The 19,258-nt window shown below is 44.7% G+C and overlaps 1 protein-coding gene across 5 annotated transcripts in view; it reads right to left on the bottom strand.

Annotated features, from left to right (window-relative positions):
* The window catches only part of TIAM2 (TIAM Rac1 associated GEF 2), a 272,790-nt gene that overhangs the window by 28,752 nt on the left and 224,780 nt on the right, over positions 1-19,258 (bottom strand). For 4 of the 5 annotated variants that reach the window (XM_015137091.3, XM_077999579.1, XM_077999578.1 and 1 more), the window contains one exon: positions 19,090-19,193. In XM_015137091.3, coding sequence (XP_014992577.3) covers positions 19,090-19,193 — 104 coding nt within the window. Of the gene's footprint in view, positions 1-13,376; positions 13,502-19,089; positions 19,194-19,258 lie in introns of those variants that run through there. The other variant, XM_015137094.3, reaches the window with a different exon arrangement.

Genomic DNA, 19,258 nt, shown 5'->3' with positions numbered 1-19,258 from the left:
GCTGGAATGAGCAGCTCCAGTCATGTTCAGAGAGGGAGGAGGTGGGTGGCCACTGCTGTCTGGAGGAAATGTGGAGTTACTTCCCTGAGAAGGCAGAGGGCATGTGCATGTCCCAAGTGGCAAATCCTCGGTGCCTAGGGGGCATGCCCCAGGAAGGCAGGTCAGAGCTGCATGCTGGAGAGAGGAAGCGCCATGGTCACTGCTGTGGGGCTTCCCAGACCAGAGTCACAGGCAGGGCCCCTGCTCCCCAGGAGGAAGCAACTGAGCAGCTGGTGGCAGAGCAGTGGGAACAGGAGGAGCGTCGGGCTTGTGTGTCCTCGCTGCCTGCCTTCTGCTCGGTTTCCTTATTTAACAGGAGTTTGGTCGGAATTCAGGAATGAATAAGATGTTCTCTCTGCCAAGGAAGTTTCAAGGGCCAGTGCAGCATTTCTACACAACCAGCCACCTCTTTCACATAAAATTCTGGGAGTTTCAATGTTACCCTTAAGGCTAATCTGTCTAATGGATGCCTCCTGTGCCAGGAACTGCATTTTCTCTAACCCATTTTTCACCCGGAAAGAAAGATAACGGCTTTGCTTCTGATTAACCTGTGCACCAAGAAAGAGGCACATGGACCAGAACTTTTTCTTGACTTCTAGATATAAAACTATGACACTTATAGTATAAAAAACTCTAATGACCCCATTCTGAAACAAACAGGTGAGTCAAGGTGGATCATCAGAGAAGGGGTCAGCAAACTAAAGCCTGCGGGCCAAATCCAGCCTGCCACTTGTTACTGGAAATAAAGTTTTATTAGAATTCTGCTACAGTCATTCCTGCTGTCTGCTCCTGTAAATAAAGTTTTATTAAAACTCTGCCATGCACACTCATCTCCATATTGGCTATGGCTGCTTTCATGTTATAATGCAGAGTTGGCTAGTTTTGATGGCCTAAAATATTGACTATCTGGCCCTTTACAGGAAAAGTTTGCCAACTCCTGTTATAGAGAGATGAACCCAGATCAAAAAAGATTCTTCTTTTGAATTAAAACTCAAAATAATTTATAAAAATTCATTCTGAAACTTTTCAGTATGTAAAGTATAAATTTTTTAAATGACTTTTATATGTTGTTATTTGTCTAGAGACTACAATGATACTTTAATTCACACAAGGTATAAAAACTTTTATGTCGTATCCTTTCAACTATGTCAAAACAACAACAACAACAACACATCTGCCTGCTTACCCAGCTCAGATCTAGGGCTCAGAAAAACAATGCCTAATTTCTCAACAACTTTTACTGTATTTTGTGTTGCTTTTTGATAAACGGGATAATTCTTTTTGCTTTTCCTGTGTCGTGATTTGGGGCATTAAGACATACTTAAATTCTTTGTGATAACCTTATATCATGTTACATTCATTCTAAGTACACTTATCTAATTAAAGAAGGCTCTAAACCAATATCTTTCAGCTTGATTTTGGGGGAAAACATGTGCTTAACTATGACTTTTCTTATCTTTTAATATTACCCTCCATCTACACTTTCTCGTCCAGAAGTATTTATCCCAGTTCACAGCTCTCTTTTCATTCTGTCCCTTCAATCTTCTCGTAGCCTAACTTGTATTCTGATAATCACATAAATTAGTTTAAACTTTCATATTTACAATCTCTCTCTCTTCTGTGGTGTTTTAACATTTTCATTCTAGCTGGTTTCCATGATTACCCCAATTTTATCAAACACAACATTTCTATTCCAGGGTTATGTCTCTGACTTAATTCTTGGCAAATGATAATACATTCTTGAGCAGTTTTTGCAAGAAAGGTCTTTATTTTATTTTATTTTTTAGAGACAGGTTTTTGCTCTGTTGCCCTGGCAAGCAGTGGTGTGATCATAGTTCACGGTAATCTCAAACTCCTGGGCTCACGTGATCCTCCTGCTTCAGCCTCCCCCACGTTTTGGGATAACAGACATGAGCCATCATGCCCAGCCAGGAAAGGTCTTTATTGTTACATACTCTGAGACTGTATTGAGTTGAGACTTTTTTCTTTTTATATATTCATGATTGGACACTAAAGCGCCAAAAAGATTATCACTTTATTTGAAGACAAAATGTGTCAATAACAGCAACTATAACCAAATTATTGACAGACTAGAGCTCTGACAAATCTTCGTTAGCCACCAATTTCCTGGGCAGGTAGAGTCTATCCTACAGAGGACTGAGGACAAAATTCAGTTGAACACTGGAAGGGGGAGATCCCACACTCTTAGCCTTAACAGTTCAGGCTGTGTCCACCCAGCTTTGCTTAGGACAGCTCTGCCCAACTACCTGAGCCCAGACTGTCCCTTAACTAAGCCCTCCCTCCCTTTCTCTGGCTCCCTAGAAATTGATTTTCTTTCTAGTTGTAATCCATGTATGTTCCCGCCTGCCTTAATCTAGAAAACAAAACAAAAAATAGAGCAGCACCTGCCTCCCAGGTACAGACCAAGCACTCTGCTCTGATAATAGTTCTAAGATGCTCAGAAAATAATTCGGTTGCACCTATTCCAGTTCATTGCTGACAGTCCTCGGGCATCTTAGATGCGCTTCTAGACTGCTGACGAGGCTGCGTCCTCTGCTGGGTCTCTCCAGCTGTCACAGTCTACCTGCTTTTGGAACATAAGTCTGGGGTCTCCACATCCTCACAGATTCCTCTTGTCGACGGGGGGTAACCAACTTTGTAAATTAAGCTAAAGAACCAAAAAGTCGTGTCCAGATTTCTAACATCATACCTTGCAAGTTCACAAATACAGTCGTTCTACCTTTAAATCAATTCAAGAGTGAATACACCCATACACCATGAGTCTGATATTTAAACACAGTTTTCTTCCCTTTCTTCTACACGCAGTGCCATGTTCTCCTTACTAGGCAGTGTGGTGTCATGGGAAGAAGTGCTTTAGAAGCTGGCAGGGCTGGGTGCGATCCGTGGTACAGTCACTGCCTAGGACACACTGGTCTGCCAGTAGACATCTCTGGATTTGAGTTTTCTTATGCTAAATGGGGGTGGTAATATCTGTTCAATACGGCTGTGGGGAAAACGGGTTTAAAGTAGTGATGTATTTAAAACACATTGTATTCTCCATGGGCTAAGTCTCCACATCCTGGCTCAGCACCCTCGCAGTTTATTTACAAAGCCATTCCGTGTGCCTCGTCTTTATTTCACCTCACAGCCAGGAAATAGTTGTGGAAATGGAATCCCACTTTCTTAACAAATAAGGATTCAGGGGAGTGAATGATTTTTCCAAAGCCCACTGTGAGTGCATGGAAAGCACCAGCACTTCTGGTCCAAGTATCTTTTCACTTTCTGCAACAGCAAATTAAGAGACAAACATCTACTTTCCCTTCCAACTTAGTAGAGCAGGAGGGAAAATCCTTCTAGTTAACTCTCCTATTTCTTACGTATCCCACTCTCCGAGCACATACTGCAAATGTGCTATTTGGGATGGCCTTTGCCACGGGATAGTCAGAGCTAACTCAAGATGACAGCAACTCAGCAACAGAGACAGGGGCACAAAACAAACAGCTTGACTTGCCCTGGATCATTCTTCGTCAGAAGAAACCAAGCCACAGTTTCACTGACGGGGACAGATACACAGGGGCACAGGCTCTGACTTGGGGGAATGAAGGGGACTATGTCTCCACCTGAATTTGTTGCAGGCAAATTATGAATTCTTAAAGATTTTTTTAAGCATTTAAATTTCACCATCTGCAATCTTTTTTTCTTCCCTGCCCTCTCCCGGCCCCCACACCCGAGATGGAGTTTCACTCTTGTTGCTCAGGCTGGAGTGCAGTGGCATGATCTCTGCTCACTGCAACCTCCACCCCCTGAATTCAAGTGATTCTCCTGCCTCAGTCTCCCAAGTATCTGGGATTACAGGCACGCACCACCATGCCCAGCTAATTTTTTTTAGTAGAGACGGGGTTTCACCATGTTGATCAGGCTGGTCTCAAGCTCCTGACCTCAAGTGATCCACCTGCCTCGGCCTCCCAAAGTGCTGGGATTACAGGCCTGAGCCACCGCGCCCAACCTACCACCTGCAATCTTCTGTTTCCACTTAAAAGCAGAGCCCACAAAGATGCTCAGACAGACAAGGGGGCTACTGAGGCTGAGCAGCCTTGCATCCCATTCCCCACTGGTACATTAGTATCTTATGACACCCTCAGCAGTCACGCTTACCTCTACTGATGGCTGTTCCTTCCAGTTTCATGGATCAAAGATGCCTTTCATCACTTATGAGGAATGGGATGGGGGCAGGCAGACAGGGTCCAGGAGCTAGGACTTTGTCTGAAATCACATCCTCTTCATGCTTAGAAAGCCCTACACTTTCTCTTCTAATATTGGCTTAAAATAATGCTTGGAATCTGGTTTCAAAAAAATTGGAGCTTCTGGGAGGAAAGTCATAAGTGTATAAAACATCGAATTATATGTTAACATCCTGGCAACCTTAATTAGGCAGGGGTACTGTCAAGGACTACTTGCCTTAAAGTGAACACAGATACCCTGCATGCCCCTTTAATTATAGTTTTTGTTCAATGTTTTTTGCTGGATTTGAGTAATGCAATAGTCACGTCTGGCACCCTCATCAACAGGTTCTCGAAATAATGATAATCTCGTATGGAACAATACCTATCTTTATTTATATAAGTATTTATCTGAGACTTTACGACTCTATAATCTACACTGAGTTCTAACAGAAATGGAATAAGATTTAAACTAAGAACTATCATTTTCAATCAATTGCTTGACAGTTCTGATCAAACTTCTTAAAAATAGAAATCAATAAATACATGGGAACCAAAGCCAGGTATCCCTGGTGGTGAGAAGAAGAGCTGGAGATCTAGGGAAGACGGCAGAACCAGGACACTCCAGCAAGAAAAAGACGGAAGAGACAGAGTGAGGGTGACAGAATGTGAATGGAGACTTTCTTTAAAACCCCACACCACACTTAGAAGTTATCTGTAAGCCTCATGTTGGATTACTGCTTGATCGTCCACCTTTCTGCATCTTGGTAACTCACCTGTAAAAGACCCAAATTCAAGACCTTGGTGCTTAAATGAGAGGAAGGCAGAGCGCCTGCCTGTCCTGATGTGCATGTCACCAGGGCGCTCAGAGTGCCCTTTATCTATGCCTGAATGAACCAAGAAGGGAGTAAATTCTTAAAAATCCCAGTTGGGTGCGGTGGCTCATGCCTGTAATCCCAGCACTTTGGGAGGCCGAGGCAGGTGTATCAACTGAGGTCAGGAGTTCGAGACCAGCCTGGACAACACGGGGAAACCCCCGTCTCTACCAAAAATACAAAAATTAGCTGGGTGTGGTGGTACATGCCTGTAATCTGAGCTATGCTGGAGGCTGAGGTGGGAGAATTGCTTGAACCTGGGAGGCAGAGGTTGCAGTGAGCCAAGATTGCACCACTGCACTCCAGCCTGGGGACAGAGCGAGACCCATCTCAAACCAACAAACAAACAAATAAATAAATAGAAAATCCCAAAACCAGCTGAGAGCGGCGTGCAAGGTAGGAAGATGGCAGGACTCCTCCAGGCATGCAGCATTGTGGTTTCTGAGCAGTTGGTGATGAAATCCCCGGCTGTGCAGATGCCAGGTCAGAACCTTCTAAGCAGCTGCGCATCTCAGAGCCTCCTCCTCTGCCAGGTGTTTTCTAAAAACACCAGAGGACTCAGGTGGCAGCAAAGAATGAGAGAGCGCAAAGGCAGGTGAAAAGCAGAGGCGGCAGCATGCACTGGAAGCTGAATAAACACAGTCGGGGTGTGGAAGGGGCAAGAACCAACAAAAGGATGAAAGAGGGAAAGAGAATTGGGGGTGCCTTTAAAACAAACCTCCATTCTCCTCCTTCGTCCCACACTAATGACATATCCATGTTTTTCTTGCCCTTTTCTTCATGTTATTATCAAGACAGCAGGAGATGAATTTACAAAACGAATGATCCCATCTTTGCCTTCAGCAGTTAGAAGCTGGTGTTTGATGGTGAAAATACCATCATGTGTACCTGGATGAAGTGCTCCCAGACAGAGTTTTTCCATGACCCCTCCTCCCTCAACTCCAGAGCGTGACACACACATCTACTCTTAGCTGAGTCTACAGAGGAAATTGCAAAATGACTCAGAACAATTTCTCACAACTTACTTTTCCAAAAGCAAAAGCCATCACCGTGGAGCTGGGACGTTATCACAAGGTGAGAATCTGCCATGAGTCACCAAAGGCATAGAAAATGCCTTGAAACTCAAACACATCTTCATTTACTCAGTACAAGGCTTTCACCGGACTACAATCTCTACGCAACAATATTTACAGAAGGCATCAGGGTGACAATTTCAGAACTTTGAACGATGGTGAGCATTCGAGAAGGCCTCGGTGAAGGGGATTTAATGAGTGAATGAACGATACGACACTAGGCCCACCCCCTTGGTAAATATTAAAATATCAGATGAGATTCCAGGCACCCACACAGGGGCAAGCCAAAATTACATAGTAATTGTGCCTATTACTTCTCTAAAGGAAAAAGGGCAAACGGCAACAAGGGCTTAGCTAATTTGCTGACAGGAAAAGGGGCAAGGGTGAAATTCACCGGCAACACCCTTGCCGGGGGGAACACAGGAGCCGCGGCTGCCTGAGCTTCCCTTAAGCTGAGCATGTAAAACAGCCGTCCTAGTCCATCAGACAGCTATTTATTTTACTAAAGAGATCCATAAAAGTTTAGTTTGGGATCAAAATGTTAAAATTCTTACTCCAAAAAAAACCCCATTTTGTTCACTAATGATAGAAAATAAAACTTTCAAAATGCAGAGACACCCCGGCACCTAATGTTGCAATTGGTTTTCAACAATCTGGGTTTGCATCCATTGAAGTGCAGAGTAAAAAAAACGTTAAAAAAAATCTGGTGATGTCTAACCACCATCATCAATATAATCTATTCTGCTCTCAACCTAATAATTTATTTGCCATCTAGGGGTTGTTATTTATTTAACATTCCTCAACATCTCTTAGCACATTAAAGAAATAAAGCATTAATAACTAATCTCACCCAAGCAATTAGACTAAGATAAAAACAAAGTTCAAAATACCACTTGTCTACATAAACACAGTGCTTTTCATATTGTAGGTACTTGATAACTGATTCTGCAATATCAGTAATATTAAGTCAAGACAGAGGCTAGGCTATTCAGGTGTTTACTCAAAGTAAGGATCACAAACTGACGGTTCACAAATTCCTAAATGGGAAAGCCGTGAAAAAACATTGTAAGACTGAGGAGCTCCCTGGACTTGTCTGCAATTTCTAACATACGTGCATAAGCACTTTTCTGGAGACCGACAGCTTTCATCAGATTCTCAAATGGTCTGCTTGAAATAAGTTCCTAAATAACATAAGTGCATAAAAGAGTGGAGAGCGTCTGGAAATATGGAGTCTAACCATCCTGACCTTCGCATACCATTCTGAGAAGCCTCCACAAATCTTAGCGGTTTTAGCTTCAGTGAAATGCGTGAAGTGCAATAAATGACCGAAGCAAATTCTAATAGGGTTCTGCTAAGATTCTTCTTCTAAGCAGCTCTGCATATTCATGGGGATAAAAAGGGACATCCAGCAGAAAGCTGCTTCGGATCAGGCATTCAGGCAGAAAGACAGACAGGGAGACACATCAGGGCAAGACAGCTGGTCAGACGGACCCTTCAGTTTCACAGATAGGGAAGTTTGATGACTTACCCAAGGATGAGGAAATGGCTCCTCAGTGTAAGACTTAGGGCAAAAACCCCATGTGCTTTTTTTGTTGTTTTTTTTAAACAGAGTCTTGCTCTGTCGCCCATGCTGGAGTGCAGTGGTGCAATCTTGGCTCACTGCAACCTCTGCCTCCCGGGCTTAAGCAGTTTTCGTGCCTCAGCCTCCCAAGTAGCTGGGATTACAGGCATGAGCCACCGTGCCTATCTAATTTTTGTATTTTTAGTAGAGATGGGGTTATACCATGTTGGCCAGGCTGGTCTCGAGCTCCTGGCCTCAAGTGACCCACCCGCCTCAACCTCCCAAAGTGCTAGGACTACAGGTGTGAGCCACCACGCCCAGCCACCCATGTGTTCTTACTCCAAGTGTACCCCATGTCGAGGTGGCTTCCCCTAAGAATAGGCAAGAACAGGCCGGGTGTAGTGGCTCACGCCTGTAATCCCAACACTTTGGGAGGCCAAAGAGTGTGGATCACTTGAGGTCAGGAGTTTGAGACCAGCCTGGCTAACATAGTGAAACTCCGTCTCTCCTAAAAATACAAAAATTAGCTGGGCATGGTGGCGTGCACCTGTGGTCCCAGGTACTGAGGAGGCTGTGGAATAAGAATTGCTTGAACCCCGGAGGCAGAGGCTACAGTGAACCAAGACTGCGCCACTGCACTCCAGGCTGGGTGACAAAGCGAGACTCAGAAAGAAAGAAAGACAAGAAAGACAGAAAGACAGAAAGACAGAAAGACAGAAAGACAGAAAGACAGAAAGAAAGAAAGAAAGAAAGAAAGAAAGAAAGAAAGAAAGAAAGAAAGAAAGAAAGAAAGAAAGAAAGAGAAAGGAAGGAAAGAAGGAAGGAAGGAAGGAAGGAAGGAAGGAAGGAAGGAAGGAAGGAAGGAAGGAAGGAAGGAAGGAAGGAAGGAAGAAAAGGCAAGAACCTGCAAATGGTATTTACACTGAGGTTAGTTTGGCCTGAGAAATCAAACTTCCTGCTTTCTTCTCCCACAGAAAGCAAAATGACATGAAGGTCTCCACAGCTCCATCTCTAATCCAGAAGCCCAGAAAGGAAATAAAGATCTAGAAATAGAGGGCTGAGGGGCATGGAGATGGAAGATGGAAGACAGAGGATGGACCTGGGAAAACACTTGCCGTTCAACCCCATCTCCACTCTCATCCAGGTGGGCAAAATTAAAGGGGAGATCTCAGGCAGCTCTGGCAGGAGGTCCCTCGCTACCACCTAAGTTGCAGGGAGCTGGCTGATGACTCCTTGAACTTGGCTTTTTGTTTGCCTTGAAGAGGTGAAACATATCCCACTTCAAGTGTCATCTCAGATAGGATGAGAGCAAAACCATGGCACCCGCTGTTTCAATGGAGAGAAAAACTAAGGAGAAGCCTATATCAGAAATAAATGTGGCAAATCAATCATTAGGTGAAGATCAGCATCTCTGCTCAGTCAAGGCCAAATCTTTGTGTGGCCTCAGCTCTGAGGAGTCTCCAAGTCACTTTCCTGTGCATCACTGTCCCAGCAGGATGAGGAAACGGAGGGTAATTATCTCTTCAAGTTAATTTCAGAGCATTCTACCTGACAGGCCTTGATCTTCCAGCCCACCCCAGCGCAGTGATTCACACTGCAGCTCTCACAGCGCTGCTCTCTACAACCTCTCCTTTTTATTTCTTGATTGTGTGATTCTGAAGATGACTCTTAATAATAACTTGGTTTTTTTTTTTTCTTTCCCAAAAACACAAGATGAAAGAGAAAAGTCTGGAGAAGAAGAAAGCAGGGACAGAGGAAGGCAGGTAGGAAAATACTGTGGCACAGACAACAGGAGGAGAAAGAACCAAATACCACATGTTCTCACTCATAAGTGGAAGTTGAACAATGAGAACACATGCACACAGGGAGGGGAACATCACACACTGGGGCCTGTCGAGGGGTGGGGGGCTAGGGGAGGGATAGCATTAGGAGAAATGCCTAATGTAGGTGATGGGTTGATGGGTGCAGCAAACCACCATGGCACGTGTATACCTATGTAACAAACCTGCACATTCTGCACATGTAACCCAGAACTTAAAGTATAATAATAATTTAAAAAGAGGTAAGATAGGCTTATTATCTATAACTTCAAGTTTAAAATGATGTCTTCTTTTTGTCCCTAGTTTGTAATGCAAATCCCTATTTTTTCATTAAACTCTTCTCTGCAAAAAAAAAAAAAAAAAAAAAAAAAAAAAAAAAGAGGCTGGGAAGGCAGCTGTGCTGACGAAAGTACCACAGTGATCCAAGGACAGAAAGGAAAGAGGAAGAAGGGCAATCAGCGACCTCCCTGCATCCTTCCAACCTCACCGTGCGCCAGGCGGCATCGTCCTTACTTTCCAGATCAGGAGACACAAGCACTGGTGGGACCAGGCTGGCCCAGGGCTCCTGGCGTTCTTACTATGCAGCCTGCCAGGGCACTGGACCAGTCTCGCCAGGTTCAAGTCCCCCGGCCTTGCATGATACTCTGCTCCTAGACACATGTGTATTCCATGTTTAACAGAGAAAACACAGGCCCTCTGCCACAGCTGAATGCAGACTCAGAGCCCCAGCCAAAGTGTCATTCAACAACTCAACACCCCCATGTCTGAGTTTTAAAAGCCTCCCTGGCAAAGGCACAGCCAGCTGAGGACTCATCAGGCAACTTCCTGTTGCTGGCAATTTCCCTTTGGCCCCAGTTAGCCCACAGCACAGCCCATGCCAACAGCCCCAGTGCCCACTTTCTAGTTTGCCTCTGTCCAAGGACCCACTTGGCAGGAGGAATCAGCCCAGCTGACGGGAAGGGCCAGTTGCAAGAAATGGCGAGAAAGGTCACCAGCAAGTTTCTTCCGCTGCCTTCCTGCCACGCTCTGTTGTTCGTCCCTCTCTACAGGACAAGCTCTCCATGGCCGAATGGCCTTCCAGGCAGCCACTAGCTTGGAATGCTGTCTTTTGGATTCTCAATACCACTCACTTTTTTTTTCCTGTTTTTCCTGTTGACACGTAAGTGACATCGCCAACCCTGTTGAACAGAGCGTGTAAGTTATCCCTGGCAAAGAAAAGGACAGGCCTCTGTGTGCCCTATGCCACAGTAAAGTCTTCTATAGCCACCCTCTTCCCGCCACACCCAGCAAGGGGTTGGCATCTGCCTGACACATCCACCCTAATGGCCAAGGATAGACCAAGAAGAGCGGGGCACAAATACTCTGGAGCATGGAAAATAGGAAATTTAAAAAAAAAAAAAAATCCAACTAACTACAAAGAGGCCAAATGGCCTTTTAGACTCCAACAAAAACTAAGCACAGTCATTTCAAACAAGTCCACAAACTTTCCTCCAAGTCTCTGCCAAGGAAGCGTGGCATTAGAGAGGCAGGATAAGGCATACGGGCTGGCGCCACACTGCCCAACTCTGACCCCGGGCGATCCATGTCCCTGCCGCCTCTCTTCCAGGAGGGGCAAAGTCTGCAGGCCCTCCTCGGCTGGCAGAGCCTCTCAGGCTTCACTAAGGATCTCGGTGTTCACAGTCCACTCCCGCTAAAGAGAAAGGCAGATCTAACATACACTAATTGTATTTGGTCACTTGAAGCAACCCTTTGGAAAAGCTCATCCATTGATAACACATACATTAAAAACAGCGGCTACACGGTGAGCCAGACTTTGTCTCCACACAGACAACGAAGAGGACCCAATTCTTACAGCTTTTGGTTTCTAGTTCGTTTTCATCTCATGGGACGGTTCGGGAGCAGCTGACCACTGACACTAACTTCAAGAACACGGGGTGGGCAGCTGAGATGGTCAAGAATATGGGTGGGCAGCTAAGATGGTCAAGAACATGGGTGGGCAGCTAAGATGGTCAAGAACATGGGTGGGCAGCTAAGATGGTCAAGAACACGGGTGGGCAGCTAAGAGGGTCAAGGCACGCACATGTCTTACTTTCAACAACATTTTATTGAGGTGCTCATATATTTGTTCACAGTTTCCTACCTGCCATCAAATCTCAGATCAAGAAGCCATTAGGTGAGCAGCAGAGAAAAGCTTCACACACACGTATACATGGGAGATGCACCAGGAAGGCGCAGCTTACAGCCTAATCCTCTCTCCCCTGCTTCTGCTGCTCCCAGTTGGACATAATCTCACGTGATCCCTTTGACAGCACCGGGTTGGTGGTGGTGGTATGTTTATTTATAGAGGACGATACACAGGCTTAGAAAGGTTGGGTAACTTGCCCCAGGTCCCATAATGATAAAGCCTGGTGGATGGGAATACAAATTCAGGTTTCCAAGCATCAGGTTGAGTTCTTTCCAACATACCACTGCCTCCGAGAAAGCACTACCTGGAATTAGGTCTTTGTGACAGATTATTGTCTCCCTGCTGGAGGGTGCCACGCCCCAAACCATTTTTCAGGGACAAAGCGTTTGCCTTGAGGATGCCATCTCTCTGTGCACTAAAATAGGAATTTAGTCACATAACTTGCATTTAGAAACAGTCATGTTTGGTTTTAAGAAAAGGATCTTGATTCTATTCATCTATTGAATAGCCACCATGGAGAAAGACTACGGTTTATAAATAAATAAGTTATCTTTTAGCTTGACTGCCTAACAAAAACACAACCAAAAAGATCTTGCAATAATGCAGGCAAGTATACACCAAAGGAAGACGAATACTCCAAGAATGCTGGAAAGCAAATCATGTGGTCCAATAATTTTTGCTTTTCCCTCAGCTTCTTAGATAGGCAAGCTCTTAAAAGCAATTCATGTGAAAAAAAAAAAAAAAAAAACTCAAAAGGTTAAGCTAAGTGGGTGAGCAGAAATTAAATATGAAATGCAAGTTGTGTTCACGCTGTACACTAAAAACCATAGCCACTAGTGGACGTTCTTTTTTTTTCTGCCTAGAAAAAATAAACAGGACAAAATATATCAATTATATCTTAAATATGATCAAATTGCAAAGAGCACAACACACAGTTGTCACGCTGTGTATCTCCAGATTCTCAATGCTCTCTGTTCTATCAACACAACGCCTACAAATGGCAAAAATAATCCCTGCCAAAGCTACACTAGGTGATTACATAAAATTCTTCCACAAAGCCCAAAAATTATTTCATCAGGAATAACTAAATTAAAAACTCTGCTTACCTTGTAGAAAACGGGTTTCCTGTGTGTGAATTTTCTTTTACAGCCTTAAACCCAGTGTAAGTATTAATATGTGCTATACTCCAAGGAAATTTTACAAGCATACAATTAATTGCTATATTCAAATTATTCCTTCCTCTCTTTTCAAGCATATTTTGCAGAGTAAATATTTCCCTAGGCCTTTCTGATATCTTTATATTTCAAAAAGATAGAACTATTTCGGAGATGAAGTTAAAGATTTTGGAATGAGAAAGGAACAGTGACAGCGCCACAGAACGGGTATCCAAAAGAAGTTCTCTTATCCTTAGCTGTAAAAAGCACGTAAAGATCGCTGTCAGAATCCCTTCTGGGGAGAAGGGCATCTCTTCTCATCTGCATATCAGTCTTTAGACATTTTTAGAGCAAAATCAACTTTCAATCAAGGAAAGGAAACCGTGCAAGCATGCCTACATTTGGATCAAAATCTTTACCCGTGAAAATCAAAGCCCTTGTTTACTTACACGCTGTATATAAAAAGGAAAAGTTCAAAGAAACCTGCTCCCTCTGGGAGAACGGATCACATCGAAGTCGGCTGTTGGGAGATGTGTAAGACACGCGTCGTCTCTCCCTCTCATCCCCAGGCAATGAAAAAAATCCCAAACTGCTCTTCCAAGTCACATTCACAAGGACGTCCTAGCGCCACCAAGCTTGTCCTCCACAGCAGCACCGGTGATTGGGGGAAGCTGGCCCCCTGCTCTGTTTCCACCCATGCCGGGAGCCTGCTCTAGAAAGGCACCGGGTTACCACGGACGTGGAGACGACGGGACCACAGAGGGCCACGTCTCCTGAGCCTCAGAGCCAGCTCAGCAGGTGAAGTGCAGGCAGCATGTCTGTGGGGACTGCTTAACACACCTCAAGTTCAGAACAAACCGAAAACTCTTTCAACCTCCTCACCCAAAGGGACATTGTATATTCCTTTCAAACTCCAAACTATTACAATAGCACATGCTAATTGCTAACAATACTGGGGGAAAAAAATCCCCCCTACAGGAGAGGCTGACAGGGTCACACAAAGAGCTATGACAGTAATAGGCACCCTTACAGAGAAGAAGGCAATCAATTAGGAACCATTTGCAGAAATTGCGGGGCTGACAAAAGCCCTGGGTACAGCTGTGCTTCATCAAACCAGGCTTCATTTGATTTTCAAGGGAAATTATTCTTTATTCTAACGTCTAGAATAGTTGTTAGTAAAATATCCCCAACAGCCCAGGTTCAACCAGGGTCTAATCTGAAAAGAAGTTAATGACCCCTGAGAAGACCAGTTGGGCCAGGGCAGGAAGCCCAGAAACCAGAGGCAGGTCTTCACCCTGAGGAGAGACCACCTTCTGAGGACACGGCACGGGGCAGGGGGATCCCGAAAAATCCACTCCCAGCACACACTGGGCATTCACCAGACACCTCCCACATTACCACTTCAAAAATAGAAGAGGGCTGGGCACGGTGACTCACACCTGTAATCCCAGCATATCGGGAGGCTGAGGCAGGAGGATTGCTCGAGCCTAGGAGTTTGAGACCAGACTGGGCAACACAGTGATACCTAGTCTCTAAAAACAATAAACAAAATTATCCGGGCATGGTGGCAGGCACCTGTGGTCCCAGCTACTTAGGAGGCTGAGGTGGGAAGATTACTTAAGCCTAGGAGGTCAAAGTGGCAGTGAGTCAAGATCACGCCATTGCACTCCAGGCTGGACAACAGAGTGAGACTTTGTCTCGAAAAATAATAAAATTTAAAACAACAACAAAAAAATCCAGAAGAGGATTGCTTTAGATATAACATGATGTTTCAAAAAAAAAATTAAAATGTTTAAAAAAAAAAAAACAGAACAGAAAAAAATGTAATTCTTAAATTTGAAATTTTCTTTTTCTTCTCACTAATGTCCACCACAGTTTTTATTTTTGGTGGCCACTAATTCTTCTTTCCCAAGAAACAAAGAACAGGGAAACTGAGTAACTGCTAGGTATTTACCGAAGATTTTTAAAAATGTACTGAAATCCATCATCATACATGGAAATCTTAAAAAAGGTAAGGTGATAACTATGTTAGATTTGAGAGGAATTTTACAGCAAATGCTTAACATGCTCATATTCTTTCAATAATTTTTTTTCTTCTGTGTTCTTTAATGTTATTTGCTTTCTCTTTTCTCCACTTTTAACAATGAAAATTGAAGCTCAGATGGCCCCAATTTCAACCTGATTGCAGCTTTCTCTCCTCTTCTAAATTTCTGGTGCTCCAATGTTCACTTTGTAAACGTTTTGCTTAGTTACTACAGGCACTGTTAAATAACAGAGTTGGCAATGGCCTTAACATGCGAACTTTTTGCATATCTATTTTGCTGAATCTTAAGATAAACTTTGGGAAAAAATTCAATTTCCTTCTTAAGAGTTCTGATGTGTAACTCAAGCAGATCATAAGAAAGGAGAAGTCATTATCCCTCATGGTGTTGAGATTCCCCTCAAGCTACCATCCTGTGCCAATGCCCGGAAAGGCACACTTAACTTTTAAATACATGGCCATGCTCCATCAGTGTTTCAGGAGGATTTAATTTTCCAAAAAATTTTAAGTCAGGCCAGGCACAGTGACTCACACCTGTAATCCCAGTACTTCAGGAGGCCGAGGCGGGAGGATCTCTAAAGCCTACGAGTTTGAGACCAGCCTCAGCAACATAGTAGGACCCCATATCTATTTTATTATTAAAATAAGATTTAAAATAATTTAAGACAAAGCCATCAAAACACATCTATTTGATGCTCTAGGATCCACTGCTTCATTAAAAAGCTAATGGATATTAGACATGATATTGGGTTCCCAAAATTAAATAACCCACTAGAGATAGAACAGAGTAGTAGGACTAAAAATGCTGATGAATTTCAGTTTCATAAAATAACTTGCATCCTGGGACATAACCAGGCCAGCGAAGGCAGCTGAGCATTTGCTTTGCATGAGGAATGAGGAGGAGAAGGAGGAGAAATTTGGAAGAAGGTGCATGGAAAACGGCAGAAGAGTGCAAGGAGTGAGGACGGGAAAGGGAGAAGAGAGGGGAGGCTGAGAGTACATAGCTGCTTCATCAAACCAGCAACTTCAGAACCAGAAGTATCCATTCTGAAGCTGGCAGTCTCTAACCTGGTCCCCTCACACACAGAGGATGTCACCAACCTCCAAAAGGTATGCCACATGGCTCCTCCCATGGGTGTGCCATGCACCTGGCTCCTGGTGGTCTTGATGTCAGCGGTGGCCCATCTAGAGCAATCACTGCCATGACACCGGCCGCAGTGGGGGAGGCACGGCCAGGGTTGTGCGTTCCAAGGAGCCAGCAGGAGCTGGGAATGTGGAAGCCCTGCCCAATTCTGAAGTGGCAGGGCGGGAGCCTCGTGCTCCTCAGACACAGCTGCAGCTGCCCAGCTGTGGCTCTGGACCCAGACATCCCTGTGCTCTTGGGGGCCAGGAGCAGGAAGGAGCCCCACCCTCCCAAGCACTGCTGCAGCCGCCTAGCCGCAACTGTGGACCCAGGCATCTCTGCATTCTCAGGGGCCTGGGAAGGACCCCCTGCTGCCACAGGCTCGAAAGTAGCCTGCTCCCACTGCCTGGCTTCTCCCTAGTCCTGGTGCCCACTCTGGTCTTAGAGCAAATTTGGGTCTGAGTCCAGGCACTATTGCAACTCAGCCAGGTGTGGACACGCTCAGGGCAGCGCTGACATGCCAGCCCCCTGCTGTACTTTGGGCACCAATGGGCATGGGAAGCAGGCCAAGGAGGGGACTGAGGGCAGCTTGGCCCTGGCCTGCAGGCACCTTTGGCACAAACAGCCTGGGCACCATGAACAGCGGCAGGACACAGACAGGCTCCTGGGTAGAAAGGGGTGGGTCCCCAGAAAAGCCCCACCTTTAAGCTGGGGAAGGCCTAAAGTCTGGGGGCCAAGCTGCCAGTCCCACAGACCAGAGTGGGAACTTATGGAGCTTTTTCTGGGCCTGCCCAAAGCCACCATGGACCAATCAGTACACACTTCCTCCCCTCCGAAGCACATAAAAACCCTGGACTCAGCCAGACTCAAAGAGACAATGAGACAACCAGCTGAGGCAAGGAGCTACTCCAGGGTCTCCTCTCTGCTTAAAGCTAAGCAGACATCAGTACTACCAGCTGTGGAGCAGAGCTACCCACTCCAGGGTCTGCTCTCTGCTGAGAGGTGAACACTCTATGGGATGACCAGCCTGCAGAGAGAAGTTACCCACTGTGGGTTTCCTCTGAGCTGTTCTATAGCTCAGTAAAGCTCCTCTTCACCTTGCTCACCCTCCCCTTGTCTGCATACCTCATTCTTCCTGGTCATGGGACAAGAATTCAGGACCTCCCTAATGGCAGGGCTGAAAGAGCTACAACACAAACAGGACCAAAACACGCCCCTTGCTCGCCACATTACAGGTGACAAGGAGAGAGGAGAGGAGGAGAGAAGAGCTGCAGCCCTTCAGGGAGCCCAGACCCAGGAGTTCCCAGAACTAGGGCTATGCCACCCTCTTTGGGGTTCAGCGGTTCCTGGCATCTCCAAGCTTCCAGGTACTGGTGCAGGCCATGGAAGCTGCTTGTAGTATGTGTGATCCAGCCATAGCTTCACAGGGAACCAGCGCCCGTGCTAGAGCCTGGAGCTGCTGCCTGCCCCACCACAGCCAGCTTCCCTGCCTGTGCATGGTGGCCAGACCCCACACATGCTCACTGACACACCCCTCACCACTGCACTCACTGACATACCCCTCACTACTCTGCTCACTCTTGGCAGGCACGGGATGCAGGCCAGTAGTGTAAGTCGAGCACAATCTGCCAGGTCGAGTAGACCTAGTGGGCCCAAGAAAAAGTTGGGCAAAGGCACCCTTGGCCACAGAGGTTTCCGGCTGGTAAAGTGATACCCCAAGAATCTTGTGATAGTGTTAGTCTAAATCCAACTGAGGCATTGTTCCACTTTATAACTTTCATTTAAATGTCTATCATTGCTTCTATTTCTTCCATTCTTATTTTGTATTTAAGACAAATACAATACAGAAGATGTATAATTTCAAAATCAATTAAAAACTGGACTGGTTATTAGCACAGATTATGTCAATCAGACCATTTCTGAAAGGGTAGCAGCTAATGAACAGTTAAAAATGCAGGAAAGGAATGGAATGTAACAAATGCTGCCAAGGATGTGGATAAAGTAGAAGCCTCCTACATTACTGCTGGGAATGTCAAATAGTGCAGCATTGTGGGAGACCATGGGCTGTTCCTCAAAAACCTAAACAGAGAATTACCACATGACCTGGCAATTCCACTCCTTGGCCTGAAAACAAGCATTCATGCAGATAACTCTTACACCAACATTCACTCCAGCATCACCCACAATAGCAGCAATAATCCAAGTGTCTATTAACAGATGAATGAATAAACAAAATGTGGTGTATCCGTATAATGGAATATTATTCGGCTGTAAAAAAGAATGAAAGCCTGACACATGCTACAACCTGGATTAACCCAGAAGACATACGTTAAGTGAAATAAGCCAGAAACAAAACGACAAATATTGTGCCTAGAAACTGGCACCTAGAAATGTATATGAGGTACCTAGAAATTGGCAAATAAGACAGAAAGTAGAATAGAAGTTACGGGGGAGTTAAAAGCGGAGGAAATAGAGAGTTATTGTTTAAGGGGTACAGAGTTTCTGTACCCCTTGCAAACCAGTGTGAATATACTTAATGCCAAAGAAGCATACACTTGAAAATAGTAAAAAAGGAATATTTTATGTTATATATGTTTTATCACACAAAATGACAACATTCCAAAAATAATTTATCTTCAGCCAAAAAAAAAAAAAATATAAGAAAGAAACAGAATACTAATTAACACCTTTTGACAAGGTTTTCCTTGTCAAAATCACTAAGCAAAGCCAGCACTATATATGAACAGCAGAGTGTACACTGCTCTTTGATGGCATACCAGAAGTCATGGAGGAGTTCTGGCTAAAGTAAATGGTTCCGATTAGTACTTCACTTCAAAAAAAATACATACATAAGGAAGCTGTATCCTTAAAATATATATATATATATATATATATATGTTGAACTGCTGGACCTAGAGATAGGTAACTCCATCTCCTTTCCCCACCTTGGGTAAGAGCCTGCCAGGTTCGTGGTTTGCGATTTAGGCCAGTATCTTACCCTGAATGTCTGCTCCATTTTCTCCCTGTGGGAAACCTGATCCAGAGTGCCATCTGTCTGACTCCTTTTCAGACCTGTTGTGATATCAGGGACGTTGCTGAAATCTGCATGAAAAATGACAAAAACGTACATGAGTTTGGTCATTTGCAGAGAATAATAACGCCTGGTT

Source organism: Macaca mulatta, chromosome 4, assembly GCF_049350105.2.
Source record: "Macaca mulatta isolate MMU2019108-1 chromosome 4, T2T-MMU8v2.0, whole genome shotgun sequence".
Lineage (NCBI taxonomy): Eukaryota > Metazoa > Chordata > Mammalia > Primates > Cercopithecidae > Macaca > Macaca mulatta.
Note: the sequence above shows the minus strand (reverse complement) of the source record. Positions and strands in the feature narration are given on the sequence as shown.